General features: G+C 36.3%; 4 protein-coding genes across 11 annotated transcripts in view; 2 read left to right on the forward strand and 2 right to left on the reverse strand.

The window, feature by feature from the left end:
* Positions 1-22,006, reverse strand: part of LOC147846195 (uncharacterized) — a 1,020,765-nt gene that overhangs the window by 800,698 nt on the left and 198,061 nt on the right. The gene's annotated exons all lie outside the window — the stretch shown is intronic.
* apoltp (apolipoprotein lipid transfer particle homolog) overlaps positions 1-22,006 on the forward strand; it is a 597,023-nt gene that overhangs the window by 256,266 nt on the left and 318,751 nt on the right. The gene's annotated exons all lie outside the window — the stretch shown is intronic.
* Positions 1-22,006, forward strand: part of cdc14aa (cell division cycle 14Aa) — a 40,814-nt gene that overhangs the window by 8,319 nt on the left and 10,489 nt on the right. For 2 of the 5 annotated variants that reach the window (XM_087239123.1, XM_087239120.1), the window contains exons 1-9: positions 1,813-2,212; positions 3,212-3,302; positions 3,404-3,479; positions 8,404-8,496; positions 11,045-11,124; positions 13,914-13,980; positions 15,643-15,705; positions 17,129-17,216; positions 19,671-19,901. In XM_087239123.1, coding sequence (XP_087095249.1) covers positions 2,170-2,212; positions 3,212-3,302; positions 3,404-3,479; positions 8,404-8,496; positions 11,045-11,124; positions 13,914-13,980; positions 15,643-15,705; positions 17,129-17,216; positions 19,671-19,901 — 832 coding nt within the window. In that variant the 5' untranslated portion in view covers positions 1,813-2,169. 5 annotated transcript variants of the gene reach the window in all.
* The window catches only part of extl2 (exostosin-like glycosyltransferase 2), a 47,107-nt gene continuing 36,319 nt past the window's right edge, over positions 11,219-22,006 (reverse strand). The window contains exon 6 of the mRNA XM_087239590.1: positions 11,219-13,304. The gene's annotated coding sequence lies outside the window, so the exon portion shown is untranslated. The remainder of the gene's footprint in view (positions 13,305-22,006) is intronic.

A 22,006-nucleotide genomic window follows, 5' to 3' on the forward strand; every position in this document is an offset into this window, starting at 1 on the left:
TCTCCAGGAACAGGGTTGGCCACCCCTGACATAGAATAACCCACAATAAATTCACATTAATTCATATTTTGTGGCTAATAGTCAAAGTTGGATGCAGAAGATTACATTAAAAACATATTTTACATAGTTTAAAACCATTATTTTATTTTATGTGGCTAAATAGAATAAACATATATGCAGGGGCAGATTTAATGAATAAGCAAGGTAAGAAGCCGCTTTGGCCCTCAGAGAATCTGAGGACCCCTAAATAAATACCTAGAAGTATAAATGATTCCTATATATTATATATAACATTGTTTTCTATCATATTTTGTACGGTAAAGGGTCTCCCACCTTCAGGAGCAGACTGTGACAAAAAATCAGCCCCGGCACTGTAACACCAGCCCACATAAACACAGTGATACAGCTCCAGCCACGGACACGCACATTCACTGCTTATGTTGGTGTACAGATGGTGAAATAATATAGACAGTACCATATGTAATAGATATTTAAACATTTAATGTATATGACTGGAACAAAACAACCCGTTTATAACAAATTTTTATATTCATTCATTCATTCATTTTCTTTTTAGCTTAGTCCCTTTTATTAATCTGGGGTCACCACAGTGGAATGAACCGCCGACTTATCCACCATATGTTTTACACTGCGGATGCCCTTCCAGCTGAAACCCATCACTGGGAAACACCCATACACACACATTCACACACATACACTAACGGACAATTTAGCCTACCCAATTCACCTGTACCACATGTCTTTGGACTGTGGGGGAAACCGGACCACCCGGAGGTAACCCACACGAACGCAGGGAGAACATGCAAACTCCACACAGAAATAACAACCGAGCCAGCTGAGGCTCAAACCAGTGATCTTCTTGCTGTAAGGCCCATTGCCCCCTTTCGAAAATCTTTCAGTTAATTTTATGCATTTGGCAGCGTCTGATTTGAGAGGCTTTTTTTTTTTTTTTTTTTTTGCTGTCTCTGATCTTTCCGGCACCGCCTTTCCTTTTTTTTACGGTCCATCTCTTACAATTAGCTTGTGTTGCACTTACTGTTTGTTTGACATTCTTGCAAGATTTTGATTACGTCCATGTAACCTCTGATTGGATCGGATTGGATCGACCCATCTCGAAACCAGCCGGCCGTTGTCGATTGGGCCAAATGCTTAACATTTATTATTTTTATTACTATTATCATCATCGTCATCATTATCATCATCGTCATCATCATCATAATATTTACATTTTGCAAGAGATAAAAGCTATCTGCATGTAAATACAATACATTTAAAAAAAAAAAATTAAATTAAAAACTGACCGGCCCACATTTAAAAAATGGTCCAGCCCTTCTGGTATTTGCCAGCCAGATGGTCAATCCACCCCTGCCCACCTTCAATCATGGACAAGTCCAGCAGTTAAATCAGTAAAGATTTAGTTTTAAAAAGGAAATTATTCATTAATTATCTTTAGTTGTGAATTCATCTTAGGAAAACAAATCGTTTCAAAAGTTTTACAAAGTGCTTTACATATTATTATTTTGCATTAAGGGAAAATGTAGAAAAGGAGATGAAATTATATAAGAAAAACTGCTAAATAATAATAAAAAAAGTAAAAACAAAAGGTGCATTTTAAATCTTTTTGGCCTAATGGCTGGAATTGCTTAGGCCCCCAAAATAACTAAATCCGCCCCTGCATATATGCTAAACTTTAATTTAGAGCAGCGCTGCGTCTCGAACTCCCATTGGTCTGAAATAACCCCTCCTTAGCAACGCGAATTTGTGTGGTGGTGTGGCACGTGGTTACCAGGCAATGTACCTTTAACTTGTGTCGTGAAGTTTTCAGCTGTGGAAAAGCCTGCAGGAAAAACTCTATCGCTCTTCGAATGCAAAAGATTAGAGAAAACTGAAGCAAACGAACATATACGAGATTAAACTGCGGGGAAATATCATGTTTTAAGTGTCTTTGCGTTTGGAAGAGATTTAGAGGATTTGCCTTCTATACTCGACACAGAAGAGCTTATGGGACGCAGAAGTGGGTTATAACAGGACGGCGTTTACTTCGTTTCCCTCAAAACTACCGAATGTTCCAGTATAACAACACATTTTGGACCAAAAGGAAAGGCGAGGAAATATTTTTATCATCCTGAAGTTTTGGTGCTGAATAAAATGGGAGACAGTGAGCTGCGCGACGCCTCCGAGTTTATCAAAGGTAACGTTAAAATATTCGATTAGTGTCTATAAGTTAGACTAGTTCATATAAAATAGCCCTTAAAAAGATATTTTATCCTGCCCAGTTATGTAAATTCATATACCACAATAGCATATGCTGTAAGTTAGCGTTATTCTGTAATGCAGCTAATGAAAACAAAATAACGTTATAAAGTTCATTATACGTCAGTTATTCATATATATCAAAACATTATATATACATTTACACTATTATATGTAATTTTAAATGAATGTAACGTTAGGGTTATGTGCTAATGTTAATTCGTGTTGATTATTAAAGTTGTCTTTGTACACATATTTTTACATTTGCTGCTGTGGTTGATGTTCAGTTTGCTAAAAAATTATTTAATAAATACAGTTGAAGTCAAAATTATTACCCCCCCCCCCTGTTTTATTTTTTTCCCCCAATTTCTGTTTAACGAAGAGAAGATTTTTTCAACATATTTCTAAACATAATAGTTTTAATAACTCATTTCTAATAACTGATTTATTTTATCTTTGCCATGATGACAGTACATATTTTACCTGATATTTTTCAAGACACTTCTATACAGCTTAAAGTGACATTTAAAGGCTTCACTAGGTTAATTAGGTTCACTAGGCAGGTTAGGTTTATTAGGCAAGTTATTGTATAATGATAGTTTGTTCTGAAGACAGTCTGTGAAAAAAAAATAGCTTAAAGGGGCTAATAATTTTGACCTTAAAATGGTTCATAAAAATTAATAACTGCTTTTATTCCAGCCGAAATAAAACAAGTAAGACTTTCTCCAGAAGAAAAATATTATCAGACATACTGTGAAAATTCCCTTGCTCTGTTAAACATCATTTGAGAAATATTTAAAAAGAAAAAAAATCAAAGGGGGATTAATAATTCTGACTTTAACTGTATATATTACATTTCTCAATAAATATAATAAATTTAAGACATGTTTATGTGATTTATTTGTTCCCTTTCCCCATTTCATTTTTCCCTTTCCAGATCGTCTCTATTTTGCTACTCTCAGAAGCAAACCCAAGAGCACGGCAAACACACATTTCTTCTGCACAGATGATGAATATATTTATGAAAAGTGAGTCTGCCCAAACTAAACAGCTTATGTGAAATTGCAGTTTTTGTTTCATATTTGTTTCAATAACAAGTGGTGAGTTTATACTTCATGTCTCCCTCAAGCTTTTATGCAGATTTTGGGCCACTCAATCTGGCAATGCTGTACAGATACTGCTGCAAACTCAATAAAAAACTAAAGGTAAGATTGGCATCTTTCATTCATATATCTGTGCTTGCGTCACATTGCTGTTTGCTATATTTCCAAAGAGTTAATCAGAAATTCATATTTATAATACTTGTTCATGTTACCCTTTGGATTCACAAACAATAAAAACATATTTTTAGCCAGCACACAAAATTAGCTTGCTTTAAATTTATTTTAAAATAAATTAAGTTCTGGGTATCTGTGGAGTCTTAAAAAGTCTTAAAATGTTTTAAATTTAAAAAAAATAAAAATTTAGGCCTTAAAAGTCTTAAATTCACTGAAATATTGTGTTGTGTGTCTTAAATCATTTTAAACAGGTCTTAATTTTCCTATGTCCATGTAAAGCTACCCAATCAAACCAACACCCATCTAATAACTATCATTCCATCTCAATAATGTTTTAACCAAAGTTTATTTATTAACTCTTATTTAAAAACTCTATTTACCAACTCTATTTCTATTTATAAACATGGGGTTTAACCAGCTTCCTTACTATAACATTTGTTTTTAATATTTTTTAAATGTTTTAACTTTGCCATTAGAAAAAGTCCTTAGCGTTTAGCCTTGTGTAAGTCTGAAATTGACTTCGTAATGGTCTCACAAAGGTCTTAAAAAGTCTTACATTTAACCTCTAAACCCTGAAGTTCCTTTCCCAGTGCTAGGGTGGCTGGAAGGGCATCTGCTGCGTAAAACAAATGCCAGAGTAATTGACGGTTCATTCTGCTGTGGCGACCCCTGATAAATCAAGCACTAAGCCGAAGGAAAATGAATGAATGAATGAAATAAAGTCTTCTGCTTAACTAAATACAAACTAACCTTGTTAATGCTAGTTAATATAATAACGCTAGTGTATATATATATATATATATATATATATATATATATATATATATATTCATTTATTCATTCATTTTCTCTTAGGCTTTGTCCCTTCACCAATCTGGGGTCACCACAACGAAATGAACCACCAACTTATCCAGCACATGTTTTACAAACATTCAAACACACTTATTCACACTCATACACTATGGACCATTTAGCCTACCCAGTTCACCTGTTCTGCATGTCTTTGGGTTTGTGTGGAAAACCGGGGCACCCGAAGGAAACCCACATGAATATGGGGAGAACATGCAAACTCCACACAGAAACGCCAACTGATCCATACGAGGCTTGAACCAGCGAACTTCTTGCTGTGAGGCAAACGTGCTACCCACTACGCCACCAGGCTGCCTATATTATATATAATTATAATAATATATCAGTAAATTAGTGAAATTAAACAAGACTAATCCATTCCACAAGTAACATAGTTGTTTTGAACGTTTACAAAGAAATGAAACTGGTTCGTTGAACCTTGTAACAGTGAGATACCTAAAACCTATTTTATCTCTCTTATTTGTGGACGAAAAAAAGAGGTAAACATTCTGTGGTGCAGTACCTGATAGGAAAAATGTATTAATAATATGCATGAATGCTAGATAATAGATGCACTAGGAGTCTAGGCTATACCCTGCCCTAGCATTATATAAATAAATTAATAAATCAATAATAATATTATTAAATATTCCAATTTTTTTTTTTAATTATTCACAATCTTTCTGCTCCGTCATTATTTTTTTTAAAATTCCAAATCAGAGAACACATTGCGAGTGACGCTTTCTATGGTAAGAGGGGAATGTATTGTCCCTAGATGTAAGAGCTCTTTTAGTCAATCCTCTTTTATTTATAAAGCCTCAAATCCATGGAAATATCTCATAACAGAAATAGTCACATGTACAAATTATAAGATGTTTTCTCACCTGACTAGGAGGTGGTTTTTGTTAAATGTGTACGCACTGAGTGAGATGTTTTTGAGTTGTCAGTGTTTTAGTTTAAATGTGATTATGCCTGAATGTTTTAAACTGACTTTTTTACTAATTGGATATTATTGTTTTAATTCTAACCTGTCCAGCGACTGCAGGTGGAAATTAGCAATCCTGCTACAACCTGGCACAATGCATCTTTCCTCCTTTAGGTTAATGTAATTTTTGTGCGTTGTCCCTGTTAAATAAATACATTCAATTCAATTAAAATAAAAAGTAATTGTTCAGGTTTTTTATTAAAGATAATCAGAACCCCTCAACAAAAGCATCCATACGATTGCAATGGTAAATTTAAAGAAAAACGAAAGAGTCTATAATGTAATGAGTTATAATCAGTTCCTGCAGTGAACAGTAGAGGGCGCTGTCATACTGTGAGAAAGTAGCCCTTATTATAAGCAGACAGAAGTTTCTGGCATGAATGATTTAACTGCAGTGACATGCTTTGCATCTGGAGCTGACAGATAAGGCGTATACACAACTCAAGTAAATTATGATAGAGCTTTTCTCACAGTTTTAAATGGTATATCTATTTTTTTATATCATTTTAAAACCAATTTCTTAAGCCATAATCCTGCTCCTATTCCTTTTTCCTGAGGTGTTGGGAAAAAAAGCTTTGACAAAGTCAGCACCACCAGGTTAATTTTCGCCTCTTTCTTAAGGAAATCATTATAAAAAGTTAAACTTTTTTTTTTTTAATTCAAAGAGTTATAAAACATCATTTGTGGGGTATTTTGAGAAAATTCACTTACACACTCTAGAGACCTTTGAGACTTAATTTACATCTTGTAAAAAAAAGGGCATAATAGTCACTCTTTAAATGAGAAATAAATTCTATGAAAGTACAGTCTAATTGTTCCTCTGTTCGAGACATTATTAAAGCAGTGCAACTGCACACAAAACAAAAAGACAAAGCTTTAAATAACACCTAGATCCACAGTTCATTTAAATACAAATATCCTGTCATCATTTTATCCTCTCATGTTGTTCCAAACATGTTCTGATCACATCAATACAGTCAGAGTGCATGATCAAGCTCTGAAAATGACAAAAAGACATACAAAACAGTAGCTTTGTATAAAGCACAGAGGGAAAGTTAAATTCTTTATGCACCCAACTTCATTCTTGCTGTAGGTTTTAAAAAGCTTTGGTCCCTCTTTATATTAGTTTGCCTTCTTTACTACTATGTCCTTTCATTCATTCATTCATTTATTCATTTTCTTGTCGGCTAAGTCCCTTTATTAATCTGGGGTTGCCACAGCGGAATGAACCGCCAACTTATCCAGCAGGTTTTTTTTTATGCAGCGGATGCCCTTCCAGCCGCAACCCATCTCTGGGAAACATCCACACATTCACACTACACAAAAAAATTCCGTAAAAAAACGGTAAAATGTACTGGCAGCTCATTACACAAATATTTTACCGTAAATTAAAAACGGAAAACTTCTGTTAATTGACAAGTGTGTCCACATTAAAAAAACTAAAAAATATCCGTTTTTTGACAGTTAAACTACTGTGAAATAACCAACTATTGGGGGAATGCTATCCCTTGTTCAATGCACTGTACAAAGAAAACATTTTTATTTCTATAAAATAATTAACATACCTTTTACACTCTCACTGACAAGCTGACGTTTATCGTTAATCCAGTCAGACTCACGCAGGTGCAGAGGGAGTGAGAGGGTGATTGGGACGTCACATCACTTCCCGCGCACGGCAGTTTAAAAAAATACGGACAAACAACTGTAAATGAACAGATATCATATTTACTGATGAGGAAAACGCATAAAAAGGTAAAAATTCATTAGATAAATGCTTGTTTAAATTATATTTAACCACTCATAGCTCAGTTTGATCTTAATGATATAAAGTCTGATCTTATTAACTATTAAACGTAATTCACTGCTGTACTTTCCATGGCCGCTTCAGACAAGACAAAAATCATTTTAAATAACGATACAAATGTAATAAAGCAGTATTTTAACTAAAATATTGTTATATGTTTTATTAATCGTACTCACCAGGGAAAAAACAGAGGAAGAAATATGTCCCGGTGTCCATCAAACGCTGCCTGAGCTGCGATCCCCTTCCCATAATGCAATTCGAAAATGTATATAAACGGAAAAACAACCGTAATACGTGTATACGGAAAAAATCCGTTAAAATATACAGTAATTTAACTGTTATTTTACAGATTTTTTTTACAGTGTACGGACAATTTAGCATACATAATTCACCTGTACCGCATGTCTTTGGACTGTGGGGGAAACCGGAGTACCCGGAGGAAATCCACGCGAACACATGGAGAACATGTAAACTCCACACAGAAACGCCAACTGAGTCGAGGATCAAACCAGTGACCTTCTTGCTGTGAGGCGAACGTGCTACCCACTGCTCCACTGCGTCGCCTTATGTCCTTTCATCAAAACATAAATACAATGCACTTACTGTGTTCATAACGCATTGCAGAACACTTCTGCTGCTCTTGAGGTAGGGTTAGTGACAGGTTTGTTGGTATCCATTTCAATGGGGTGATGTCATTGGCCCATGAGCATTTCCTGCTTGTTGTCAAACTTTTCATATCTCTAACAAGAAGTGATTCAATCATAACTTGATGCTGTAGCAGCTGTCATAACATTATCTATCAATATGTGGAAGATTTTGAACCTTCATAAGATATGGAAATTTAAAAAGTAGAACAGGAAATACGTCAGGACCATTACTGTTTACATCCCTCAAAATGGTCTATACTTTTAAAGTTTGGTAAAGGTGTAACAGATAATCAACAGTGTTATTACAGAAATTAATTGCGGGAGTAACAGCATGCAGGTATTTAATCAATCACAAGTACAATGTAAAAACTTGTATTTACACAATAAGTACAATGAATAAAATGATTAATTTTAGTGTAAGTACATATTAGTAAACGTCACCTAATATAAAGTGGGATCAAATCCTTTTTAAGGTTTTACAAGTATTTAAAGCTGCATGTAAATGTTTTCCTTTTCAGATCAACTATAACTTTAATTAATGTAAATGTGTGTTGTGTTTGTCTGCAGTCTTTCACACTGTCGAGAAAGCGCATCATCCATTACACCAGTTACGATCAGCGAAAGAGAGCCAACGCAGCCTTCCTCATCGGCGCTTATGCAGTGAGTCCAGCTTTTTCCTTTTTATAATGCCTATACAGAAATCTGATCTATATGAGCATGTTCAGTTAAAGTCAGAATTATTAGCCCCCCCTGAATTATTTTTTTCCCCAATTTCTGTTTAACAGAGAGGAGATGTTTTAAACACATTTCTAAACATAATAGTTTAAATAACTCATTTCTAATTGATTTATTTTATCTCTTGTTTGACTAGATGTTTTTCAAGACACTTCTATACAGCTTAAAGTGACATTTAAAGACTTAACTAGGTTAACTAGGCAGGTTAGGGTAATTAGGCAAGTTATTGTATAACGATGGTTTGTTCTGTAGATTATTGAAGAAAGAAATTAGCTTAAAGGGGCTAATCATTTTGACCTTAAAATGGTGTTTAAAAAATTAAAAACTACTTTCATTCTAGCCAAAATGAAACAAATAAGACTTTCTCCAGAAGAAAAAATATTATCAGACATACTGTGAAAATTTCCTTGCTCTGTTAAACATCATTTGGGAAATATTTAATAAAAGAATAGAAAAAAAAATCAAAGGGGGGCTAGTAGTTCTGACTTCAATTGTATTGTAGCTAATATATTTGAATGAACATATACAGTTGAAGTCAAAATTTCTAGCCCTTCTGTGAAATTTATTTATATATTTTTTTTTTTTATATTTTGCTTGTCATGTTTTACAGAGCAACTAAAGTTTCACAGTATATTCTAATATATTAATTTCTTCAATGTAAATTCTGATTTGTTTTACTTTGGTTGGAATAAAAACAGTTTTTAATTTTTATAAGCAATTTTCAATTGTGTACAGAACAAACCACTTTCATCCAATAATTTGCCTTTTTAGAATAACTAATAACGTAGTTAATTAAGTCTTTATAACGCACTATAAGATGAATACTAAAATGCAAAATAAGTAGACAAATATTATGTACTGTCATGGCAAAGAAAAAACTATTATGTTTAATAATGTGTTGGAAAAAAACTTCTCTTTGTTTAACAGCACTAACTATTTTAGAAGAATTTAAATAATATTCACTTCATCTTTATGGCATTACAATGATTGGAAAAAAAGGATGTAAACAGTCATTTTTTTGCAATATTTAGAAATATACATTGCATAGATGTACACATATTGTATATATGAGATATCTAAAACTGAACTTGTATGTCATTTATGTAATTTGCTTTCACTCACCGGCCACTTATTAGGTACACCTGTCCAACTGCTCGTTAGCGCAAATTTCTAATCAGTCACTCACATGGCAGCAGCTCAATGCATTTAGGCATGTAGACATGGTGAAGACGATCTGCTCAAACCGAGCATCAGAATGGGTTGTTGGTGCCAAAAGGGCTGGTCTAAGTATTTCAGAAACTGCTGATCTACTGGGATTTTCACACACAACCATCTCCGGGGTTTATAGAGAATGGTCTGAAAAAGAGAAAATATCCAGTGAGCGGCAGTTCTGTGGGTGCAAATGCCTTGTTGATGCCAGAGATCAGAGGAGAATGGCCAGACTGGTTTGAGCTGACAGAAAGGCAACAGTAGCTCAAATAACCACTCGTTACAACCGAGGTCTGCAGAAGAGCATCTCTGAATGCACAACACGTCCAACCTTGAGGCAGATGGGCTACAGCAGCAGAAGACCACACCGGGTGCCACTCCTGTCAGCTAAGAACAGAAAACTGAGGCTACAATTCACACTCCAAAATTGGACAATAAAAGATTGAAAAAAACGTTGCCTGGTCTGATGAGTCTCGATTTCTGCTGTGACATTCGGATGGTAAGGTCAGAAATTTGCATCAACAACATTGTTTTGTATCAATGGTTCAGGCTGGTAGTGGTGGTGTAATGGTGTGGGAGATATTTTCTTGCCACACTTTGGGCCCATTAGGACTAACTGAGCCATCGTGTCAACGCCACAGCCTACCTGAGTAAAGTTGCTGACCATGTCCATCTCTTTATGACCATAGTGTACCCATCTTCTGATGGCTACTCACAGCAGGATAACGCACCATGTCATAAAGCGTGAATCATCTCAGACTGGTTTCTTGAACATGACAATGAATTCACTGTACTGAAATGGCCTCCAAAGTCAACAGACTGTGAAAGCACCTTTGAGATGTGGTGGAATGGAAGATTCATGGATGTGCTGTGACAAATCTGCAGCAACTGTGATGCTATCATGTCAATATGGACCAAAATCTCTGAAGAATATTTCCAGTACCTTGTCGAATCTATGCCACGAAGGATTAGTGCAGTTCTGAAGGCAAAAGTGGGTCCAACCTGGTACTAGTAAGGTGTACCTAATAAAGTGGCCGGTGAATATATATATTACCATAGAAACAAAGATCATCTTACTGCACCCATAAATGTAATACTCTAATCAAATTTCTATATGGGCGCAGTGTGCTGGTCTTTTTTTCTTGATTTCTTCCTCATGGTCTGAGGTTTGAGAGAGCCAGGGCAGTTAGAACAATGAACATTTACACCCGGCTTATTTAGTCTGCCAGAGATAACACCAGTCATGTCTTGCGTCTGTCTTTAGGTAATCTACTTAAAGAGAACTCCAGAGGAGGTGTACCGGGCCCTGATCTCCGGAACCAATGTGTCATACCTGCCCTTCAGGTAAGAAGCTGTAAACTGATCTGATCGTTTGTTATCATGCTAGTCATACCATATTTACTTCAGTTTCAATACTGTATAGTATAGAACAGTTTTACATTAACAGTTTATTCAAATTAGTGACCATCTCATAATAAACACAATAGTTACTCTTCCTGGTAATTTGTTATTTTTATAATGATGTAATTCAATTAATAACTTATTTACTATTTATGAGATGTAACTAGTAACAATTACTAATTACTTTTTAAAGTAACATTCCCAACACTGCTTATGTCATCCCATAATTTCTTCATTACTAAGCAGAAATTCAAACCATTTCCAAGTCAACGCTTAAAATCAAATTTGAAACTGTTTATTTTGCTAGCGCACATTGGTATACTTTAGGTCACAGGTGTCAAACTCAGTTCCAAAAGGGCCGCAGCTCTGCACAGTTTAGTTCCAACCCTAATTAAACACACCTGATCAAACTAATTGAGTCCTTCAGGCTTGTTTGAAACCTACAGGTAAGTGTGTTGGAGCAGGGTTGGAACTAAACTGTGCAGGGCTTCGGCCCTCCAGGAATTGAGTTTGACACCCCTGCTTTAGGTGAACAATTGTTCAGTGCAAGTTAATCCACTGTAATAAATGGTTGTTTTGATAATCTTAAATTAAAGTCTGACCATTTGCTTATGTGTTTAAAGTGGCAGTTTATCGCTATTAATGTCAGTTGGACAGCTTCAGCCACAATATTCTTAACCACGCCCCTCTTACTGTCAGTTTGCTATGAGGGAATATGCAAAAGAAAGCCCCGCCCCTTACTCGATATTTAGTTTCAGTTAGAAGCACATCACCATTCTGAAATAAAAGTCTCAGCAACTTACAGTTTGCGTGGACTTTAATGGTCGCCAAATTAGTGAAATTGTCAAAATATCAAATGTGTATGAACGCATTCACCATTTTGAGGCTGTATTGTCACAAATAGAATTTTAGAAAAGAAATAGAAAAGTATTCCAACCTTAATGCTTGATAGCAAACCACTGAGCACATGCAGTGTTCAACAAACCCCTCAGCCTTTTTTTGTTTAATAAGTGCATCATGTGGGTATTTTAAGTGCACTTTTTTATTTTTTATTTTAAGTTTCGGTGTGAATGATCTACTTACACTATTTATACTACAAAAATTGCACAGAATAGTGCCTAAGTATGTGATTTGGGACTCACCTTTAGTCTTATAGTTTATGTAATATTGGTTTTAGCATTACTATACTAGTATATTAATTAATAATAGTATATTATTGTCAGTGATTGTTAACTTGCTCGCCAATCTCCCCCTGCTTTACATTTCAGTTCTGTTTTCTCATTTGTCTGATACTTTTTTAAAGGCATAGTTCACCCCAAAAATGTACATTTACTCACTATTTACACACCCTCAAGTGGCAATAAACCTTTATGAGTTTCTTTCTTAGTGACACAGTGGTTTAGTGGTTAGCACTGTCGCCTCACAGCAAGAAGGTTGCTGGTTCGAGTCCTGGCTGGGTCAGACTCAGTTGGCATTTCTGTGTGGAGTTTGCATGTTCTCCCTGTTGGTGTGGGTTTCCTCTAGGTGCTCCAGTTTCCCCCACAGTCTAAAGACATGCGCTAAAGGTGAATTGAATGAACTAAATTGGCCGTAGTGTATGTGTGTGAATGAGTGTGTATGGATGTTTCCCAGTACTGAGTTGCAGCTGGAAGGGCATCCGCTGTTTAAAACAAATGCTGGATAAGTTGGTGATTCGTTCTGCTGTGATGAACCCTGATGAATAAAGGGACTAAGCCAGGGGTGTCCTGAAGAGTTTAGCTCCAAACACACCTGAACCAGCTAATCAAGCTCTTACTAGATACTAGAAATTTCCTGGCAGGTGTGTTGAAGCAAGTTGGAGCTAAACTCAGCAGGACACCGACCCTCCAGGACCGAGTTTGGACACCCCTGGACTAAGCAGAAGCAAAATAAATACTTTCTTCTGTGGAACACTAAAGAAGATATTGTCCTACTATGGAAGTCAATGATTACAGGGTTTTCAGCTTTCTTCAGATGAACTTCTTTTGGGTTTTACAGAAAAGCAAAACTGGAACAGGTTCACAATAAGTGGAGGGGGAGTTTTTTCACTCCAAGCATTTTCCACCTTCTTCAATATGGATCAATGTTCTGTTCTGATCTCAAGCCTGCATGGAAAACCACAGAGAAAGCACCAATCAGACACTGCGTTTATATATTGCCATCATGAAACTATTTGAAAATGTATTTGAAATATATGTAACATGAATATTGCATCTCTCTGACATCTCTCTGTATACTGTAAGTATACAATTGTTCAGAAGTATTATTTTTATTATTATTATTACTTATTTTATGCTTTTTGTTTCTTGTAATAAAGAGTTTCAAGCAATGTTTTTTTAACAGTGGTAATTGTAAGAAATCTTTCTTGAGCACCAATACAGCATATTAGAATGATTTCTGTAAGATTCTGTGACAATAAACACTAGTGTAAGGCTTTAAATACAGCTTGGCCATAACAAGAATAAATTACTTTAAAATATATATCTATTAAAATAGACAAATGTTACTTTTTAAATAGCATTTACACAATATGTTACACTGTATTTCATATCAAATAAATGCAGCATTGTTTAAGTGAAATATTACCGACTTTAAACTTTCAAAGGGTATATTTATATAAATTTGAGGTTGCCATGTGTATTCATACATTTACAAAACACAATAATTATCATCATATCATGTAATGTATTTAATGTTATTGTGTGTCCCTATAGAGATGCTGCTTTCGGGAATTGCACGTATGATCTAACCATTTTAGACTGTTTACAAGGTATCCGCAAGGTAAGTGTATAGAAAGTTCGTGACATTCTTGACCCATTTTTTTGGCCCCCTGGAAAGCAGAGACGAACAATGCGCTTTATCTCTTCCAATGTAATCTTTTAGTCCAATTATCTGTCTTTTCAATCTGACACTGAAGAATTGGCACAGGCACTGTCTGACGGATTACACAAAGGACACTCACAATGTGATCGTTCATAATGAAAAGCACAATGGGAAATTTGTGGGTGGAGGGGGTGGGTGAAATGCTCAATTTGAAACTGAAAGTTATTACACAGGGACTCTTGTTAGGGGTTGATCATTTATCTACAGATTCATTTAGGCATATATAGTTAAAGTCAAAATTATTAGCCCTCCCGTACAATTTAATTCATTAAAAGATATTATCCAATTGTTGCTAAATGGAGAGTTTTTTCCAACACATTTTTTTAAACATAGTTTTAATAACTCATTTCTAATAACTGATTTATTGTCTTGCACGGTGACAGTGCTTAATATGTTTCTACTTCTCTTGCAAGACACTAGTATTCAGCTTAAATTGCAATTTAAAAACTTATTTAGGTTAGTTAGTTTTTATGATTATATTTTTTTGAATTTTTCCACAAACAACCACAGAGAAACACACACACACACACACACACACACACACACACACACACAACACTCTGCACTGTCCCGAACAAACCCTATACAATAATGAGGCAATGAGCAAAACAACAATGACAACATAGTTAGCGGGTGATAACAGAAAATAAAATAAATAAATAAAAATGAATAAATAAATAAAAGAATAAAATTAAGGTTGAGGTTGAATTGCTGGTTTGTTCATCCAGATATTTGAGAAATACACCCCAGACACTGAAGAGTTTTTCAATAGAATGAGTCCTCAGTCTTTCTCTCTGTATTGCTGTAATCATGTCAGCTATTTATATTTGAAATGAAGAGGGTGAAGATGACTTCCAATGCCTGAGCACAAGCCTTTTAGCCACAATCATACCTAAAGACAAAGACTGCTGGAGTCCATCTGGGATATGGGAAATGTGTTGTTAATATCTGAAAATAGCAAGTTCTGCATCAGGTGGTAAAGATTTACTATAAGCTATATGATGAAAACATTTGACCAAAATGTATATAACAAAGAACTAAACCAGAAAGCATAAGTCTTCTGTCACTTTGTCACATAATAGTGATACAGAGGGAAACATTTTATGCAACTTGGCTTTAGTATGATGTTAGGTTAATTAGGTTAACTAGGAAAGTTAGGGTAATTAGGCAAGCTATCAGATAAATCTGTAGGCTATAAAGAATGTTAAGGAAGCTAATAATTTGCACCATAAAATAGTTTAAAAAGAAATTTTCTCAGACAAACAAATCCAAACAAACAAAAAAAAGACTTTTCCTCCAGAAGAAAAAAAAACAGGAATACTGTGAAAATTTCCTTGGTCCATTGAACTTCACTAAGGAAATATTTAAAAAAGAATACAAATTTCATTGGAGGGCTAATCATTTCGATGTCAGCTTTATTTGCTCCTTGGAAGACACGTTTCATCTGAAGATGCCAGTTATGTTTCATGGTGTCAGTAGAGACTCAAATTCATGCTTTGCTTTTATTTACTGAAATGTTAAGTCTTATTCTTAATTGCCTTTGTGTTATTTTCCCTTTAGGCCTTGCAGCACGGCTTCTTTGACTTTGAGAACTTTGATGTTGAAGAATATGAGCATTATGAGGTATCCTCTTTTTAAATATTAGTATCTTGTTTTCACTGATGGAGTTAAACTTTACAACACTGCGGAAAGGTATAATTCACAGATGAGACTCTGGTTGGTTTAATGCACATTATGCTCAAATCATACCCATAACTAGGGCCAGGCAGAATCTGCAGATATTTTTTGCCATTTCTGCCGAGAATTTTGTAAAAAAAACTTATGCGGAATTATTTTGGGTGTCTCATAACTAAAAGCTTAATATATTAAATAAAAATAAATAGCTTTTTAACTTTTATTTAATGTTTAAAATGCAAATCAATCTAGATCCACTTATTTGATAAACAAAGCAAGTCTCTCATACATCATATCTACTAAAAGACAGAAAATATGACTTTACAAACTGTATTGTAAATAAACTAGATTAACATTTTCATATTAGTCAGTAGTATTAGCTGAAATTAATTTTAAAACTGAATAAATATAAATGTACACAAGTAAATACATATACTCAATCATAGGCTAAACATCAGCAGATTTCTGCGTGCGCAAATTCTCTGTGTGCCTACCTATAACTCATTAAGACTATAAGGACAACCCTTTTAGACCATGTGCCTGGCACACAGACCATTTTTTCCATCCTTAAAATAGCAAAAGTGGATTCGGAGTTGTTTTCCGCCATCTGCTTTAGACTGTGCTTAGAATGTTCAATAAGAGCTCATGATGTGAACTGACTCTAGTTGATAAAACAATTTCTTTTAAAAATACCAGTTGGTTTTGGAAATTTTGTTATTCAATTTAATACATACATTAATAAATTTTTTTTTTCTTGAAAATGCATGTTTTAAAGTCCAGTTTTCAGTCTTTTACATGTCGAGATACAGATCTTTATCCTGTTTAACACTGATCTGATGAGCAATTCCAGCTTAAGCATCTCATATCATGTCCTGTCCTGATATTGTAAAGACGCATCATAGCGTTAATTATTTAATTAATGTTTTATTTACTGCGATGTATGTATAGTGCACACTCTATATGGCAGCTGTCCTATCGTAAACAACAAAAAGCAAAAAGGCATTCAAAAACCACTTTTAACTTCTTTAAATGAAGCGGTAGTTTGCTTTTCATGGATTCAGATGTTTTAGTGTGTTCAATTCAATTCTCACTTTAATTATTGTTTCAAAGCAGCTTTAAAAAAAAGTGCACCACATTATTTTATAATAAAAGATCAAATCGATAAAATGTCATTACAATCAAAATCTGAAAAGTTTAGGAGTTGTGTATAGGGCAGACATTATACAGTATATAAACATAGTTATCCTGCAGTTTATAATATCCTTCCGAAAAAGAAAATGTATACTGTGTACATGTTCAATGACCTGAATTAAGTGATTAAGTGATTAATGACCTGAATTAAGTAAGAATTAACTTTTTTTTTGCATTGAAGCGTGTGGAAAATGGTGACTTTAACTGGATTGTGCCAGGGAAATTGTTGGCCTTCAGTGGACCTCATCCCAAGAGCAAAATAGAGAATGGTAAGCTATTACCCAAGTTTTTTATTTTATTACGATTTTACTAGCTGGCCACAGCCATGTTACCCTCCAGCCTAAAGGCCCGTGCACACTGAGACGTTTTTTGTTTGCATTTTCCGTCGACGTTTAACGCCTTACGACTAAAGGCTGATTTGTACTTCTGCTTCCGGCGTATGCTACGGCGCTGACGCATAGCCCTTCGCCGTGGCCGTCGGCGTCGCTGACGTGCACCCCTCACAAAATGTAACTACACGTCGCAACAACGCGTAGCGCAAGCTCTGTGATTGGTCGGCTTGGTAGCGCTGACGAGTCTGGGCGAAACCGAGAGCCGCGCGAATGGCGCGAGCGATTGTTTACAACTGTGGAGTCCCGTGTAGGAGCTCCGGATGGAAAGTTTTGTTTTGTGTTTTCATTATAGTTAAAGTTGTTGCACATCCGCCGGTTCCTGCCTCAAAATGAGCGAGTTTTAGCCACTTGTACAAGGGTCACCAATCTTGGTCCTGGAGGGCCGGTGTCCCTGCAGGGTTTAGCTCCAACTTGCCTCAACAAACCTGCCTGGATGTTTCAAGTATACCTAGCAAGATCTTGATTAGCTTGTTCAGGTGTGTTTGATTAGGGTTGGAGCTAAAATGTGCAGGACACCGGCCCTCCAGGAACAAGTTTGATGACCACTGCACTTGTACATCCCGGAAGTGTTCAGTAAAAGCAAAAACACAGAGGAACATTTACACCTCACTGCCAACTAGCGTTTTGGAAGTGTTAATGCAGACCGACAGAGACAGCGCGCAGAAGTATAAATGCACAGCCACGCGCATTGCATGCGCCGTGAGTTACAAAACGGCAGGTGCAAAAGCGTCATTTTGAAAAAAACGCCTCATGCGCGTTTTTTTTGTTTTGACAAGCCGTGTCAAAACCTTCTCCACCAATCAGATCGGCACTTTTGCTCACGTGCACGGAGCTGCTAAAGTTACAGTAAACAGCACTTGGAGGCGCTCAAGCGCTAAACTGTCAATGCGAGCGCACATTGAAGAAGATGCCCAGAGGCGATATGAACGTGGAGCTGCTTATTGCACTGGTGAACAATAATCATTTCTTCATTGCTAGAGCTGGAGCTGCTGCTTGAACCATCCATGCTTGTTCGAGTCACCAGTAACTTTAACAACAAACGTGTCAACTTCCTCTCCTCCTCTTCTTCTGTGTTATAAGCGGGTGTCAGAAGCTGAGAAGTCGAGTAGCGCCCTCTAACGTCAAAAGAGTGATTTTGCATACTCTTCAGCTTGACGCCAGTGAAAAGCGCTTGGGATTGAAAACTGAAAAACGTTTTGTAAAACGCTGACGAAAACCGCAAACGAAAAGCGTCCCGGTGTGTATGAGAAGAACGATAACTCACTGAAGAAAGGCTGAGCCTGCTTAGTACCTGGATGGGAGATCATATGGAAAAACTATAGGTTGCTGCTCCTGTGAGGCCAGCAGGAGGTGCTCAACCTGTCCTAATGCCCCAGTATAGTGAAGGGGATACTTTAACATCAGTGAGCAACGTTTTTCGAATAAGATGTTAAACCGAGGTCAGACTTCCTGCGGTCGTTAAAAAATCCCATGGCACTTCTTGTAAATAGAAGGTGTGTAACCTAAGTGTCCTGACCTGGTCCAAACCATCCCCATCCACCAAATTCGTTCTATTATCTCTTGACACCCCCTAGAGCTGGTGTGTCCTGCGGCCGCCATCCCCATCCATGATAAATGCGCCATATAAAATGTACATTATTAATTACATGTTATTTTTTTATTTGCTTGAATTTCATTTCTTTCTTTTTTTTTTTGTTTAATTTTGATTTTGTGTTATTATTATTATTATTATTATTATTATGTGTACATATCAGACATTCCATGTGTCCCGGAAGTTACAGGAGTCTCCCGCATATGCATAGGGACTCCAGGATGCCTGCAAAAACAAATGATAATTTCCTGGAAATCATGTGTCTCCTCGCCAGTCCTCAAATCTCTTTAATGTTTATTGCCACCCTTCATAGACAGATTGGAAATACAAGAGAAATACAGCAAAATACCTTTACGGGAATAAAGCGGGATAGAATTGTAAAATACGGGAGAATCCTGGGAAAAACGGGAGGGTTCACAGGTATGGAACAGACAGGAAACTGAAAACCATACAAATGCAGTTTATTTGAATAAAAGGGGAAAAAAATATGAAGAATTCAGGCAAACTTCTTCATATTCAAATCATATATTTAGGTAAAAATGCCTAATAAAATTTTTTTGTTATATTTTTTTCTATATTTAATTTAAATATTATATGTAATTATCATGTTTTGCGTTTGACTGAGGTGTTTGGTTATAAATGATAATGAGGTTTTATATCTTAGTTTTAGGTTTCGTTTACTCCAAAAACCTTAAATCTTAAATCTCTACTCAAGCTAAAAACCGTCTTGGTGTTTGCAGGTTATCCTCTCCATGCTCCAGAAGCGTACTTTTCCTACTTCCGCCAGCACAACGTCACAGATGTTGTGCGATTGAACAAGAAGATCTATGAAGGGCGACGTTTCACAGATGCTGGGTTTGAACACCACGACCTGTTCTTCGTAGACGGCACTACACCTAGTGATCTCCTTACAAGACGATTTCTGCACATCTGTGAGAGCGCAAAGGGCGCTGTGGCTGTCCATTGCAAGGGTGAGATGCTTCTTATATCCGTGACTAAACTCAATCTTGTGTTCCAGAGTGTGCTGCAATATTATATACAAAGTTGAGGAGAAACATTGTACGATCATCCAGTATTTATTATTTAGATTTTTAATGTGTATTTATTAATACAATACTTATAAGATGAAGAATATCGTGCTCTTATTATGTTCACCTGATCAATACCTTACATTTTGTGGGCAAACAGTTCCATTGTACATCATTAAAATAGAAATTAATAAAGCACTGCTCACTTGGAAGTCACTTTCAAACACTTTTTCTGCTCTCAAATGCTCACTAAAGATTGCATAAAGGTTTTTAAGTACCATTTCTGTAGTATAAAATGATTATGAAAATTATTTTCAAATTATATTAAGCTTTAAAATGATATATAATTTAAGATTATTACTGGGATGTGACAGAATAAATAAAGAGTTCCATTTAAGCCAAAAAGTAACTCTGAGTTATTGGATTAAAGGGTATTGATTTTCGTTTTAATTGGTTTATTCTCTTTGCTTTTTTTGTCAACAAAATTGATTTATTATAAACCATAACATGACTATAATTATGATAAATTACTGGCAGAATTTTCACTTTATTTATTTTGTTATGATTTGTTAAGGTTTGTTTGATTTGTTCGCGTTCAAGCATGATGTTATCACAAAACCTGTCCATGTTGCAGTGGCATAGGGTGCCAGGATGTGCCAGGTGCCAGAGTGCCCTACAGTGGTGACTTGTACATGCAAAAACAGCCTAGATCAGGGGTCTCAAAGTCGCGGCCCGCGGGCCATTTGCGGCCCTCAGTGCAATATTTTGTGGCCCGCGCCGACCGCTGTACTCTGACAGAATCAGCAGAGCGGGGAGAGAGAGCGCTCCCCGCTCCGCTGATTCTATGCGTACACAGCGCGCTTGTCACTCAATGCGCGTTGTCGCGCGCGTTCTGATCAGCTGATCGCGCTTACTCAAGAGCGGTGTTATTGCGCGCCTACTGAAGGGCGGGGCCGAGGGTGTGTCGCGTCGCGGGGGCACTTTTGATCATTTTGGAAGGGCACTTTCTATGCAAGACCAAAAAGGGCATGTGCTCTGCACAGGTTGAGCCCTATGTGTGCACGTGCCTGCCCTGCATCTTATATATATTATCAGCCTGATCTCACGAATTAGATCGTAAGAATTCATACGAATTAGCCACTAAATGAAAAAGTTACGAATTGCCGTGAGATTGTGTTGATATTATAGGTAGATACAGACTGATGTGACTGGAGAGGGGTGGGGGTGTTTTATTTATACATATATACGCCTTTTTTTAGGTGAGGGAATGGAAGTTTTGAGTGAGTTCCCCCACTTTTTTCCCTAGGACTTCAATAAGTCAAAGTACAGGTCTAGACTTAATGATGATCATCTTAAAGCCATACTGAGGGTCTCAACTGCTTCCGCTCTAAAGCCAAATGTGGTTCAGATTTGTGAGATGAATCGCTGTCAAGTCTCTGGCAGCAAGAAGTAGGCAAAAGATGCCATGTTCAGAAGAACTGTTCATAATCTTCACTCAATGTTCTATTAATGTTCAGGACACTTCATGTTCAGAAGAAATAATTAAAACTGTTAATAATGACATTTGAGGACTTTTTTGTGTGAAATCCCTTATGCGGCCCAGCCTCACCCAGACTTTGCCTCCTGCGGCCCCCAGGTAAATTGAGTTTGAGACCCCTGGCCTAGATGCTGAATAATTCTTTACACAACAGTCCTAATCTAAAATAAAACAGGAAAACTCCACATGTCTTAATTTGATTAGGATTTATGACGATTATTGCTTTATAGGCATATCTAAATTGCCATTCCATCGTATGTTATGAGCCGTGGTTAATGCGTGTGGCTGCAGTTGTAGCAGCCTCTGCTTTTGGACGCGGCAACCCTTGAACACCGCTGAAGGAAAAAAAAAATGGTTATGTCACAATCACCCACCCCACACGAGTGACACGCAACTCCGAGGCCAGCCTGTCAGGTGTGTGCAAAGCACTTGATGTGCAATTCTAATTTAGTTTAGTTTAGTTTAAACTTTATTGTCCGTTCTGCTTGACACAGAAAGGAAATTTTTCTTC

The sequence above is a fragment of the Danio rerio genome, chromosome 2 (genome assembly GCF_052040795.2).
Source record: "Danio rerio strain M-AB ecotype USA chromosome 2, GRCz13ab, whole genome shotgun sequence".
Classification (NCBI taxonomy): domain Eukaryota; kingdom Metazoa; phylum Chordata; class Actinopteri; order Cypriniformes; family Danionidae; genus Danio; species Danio rerio.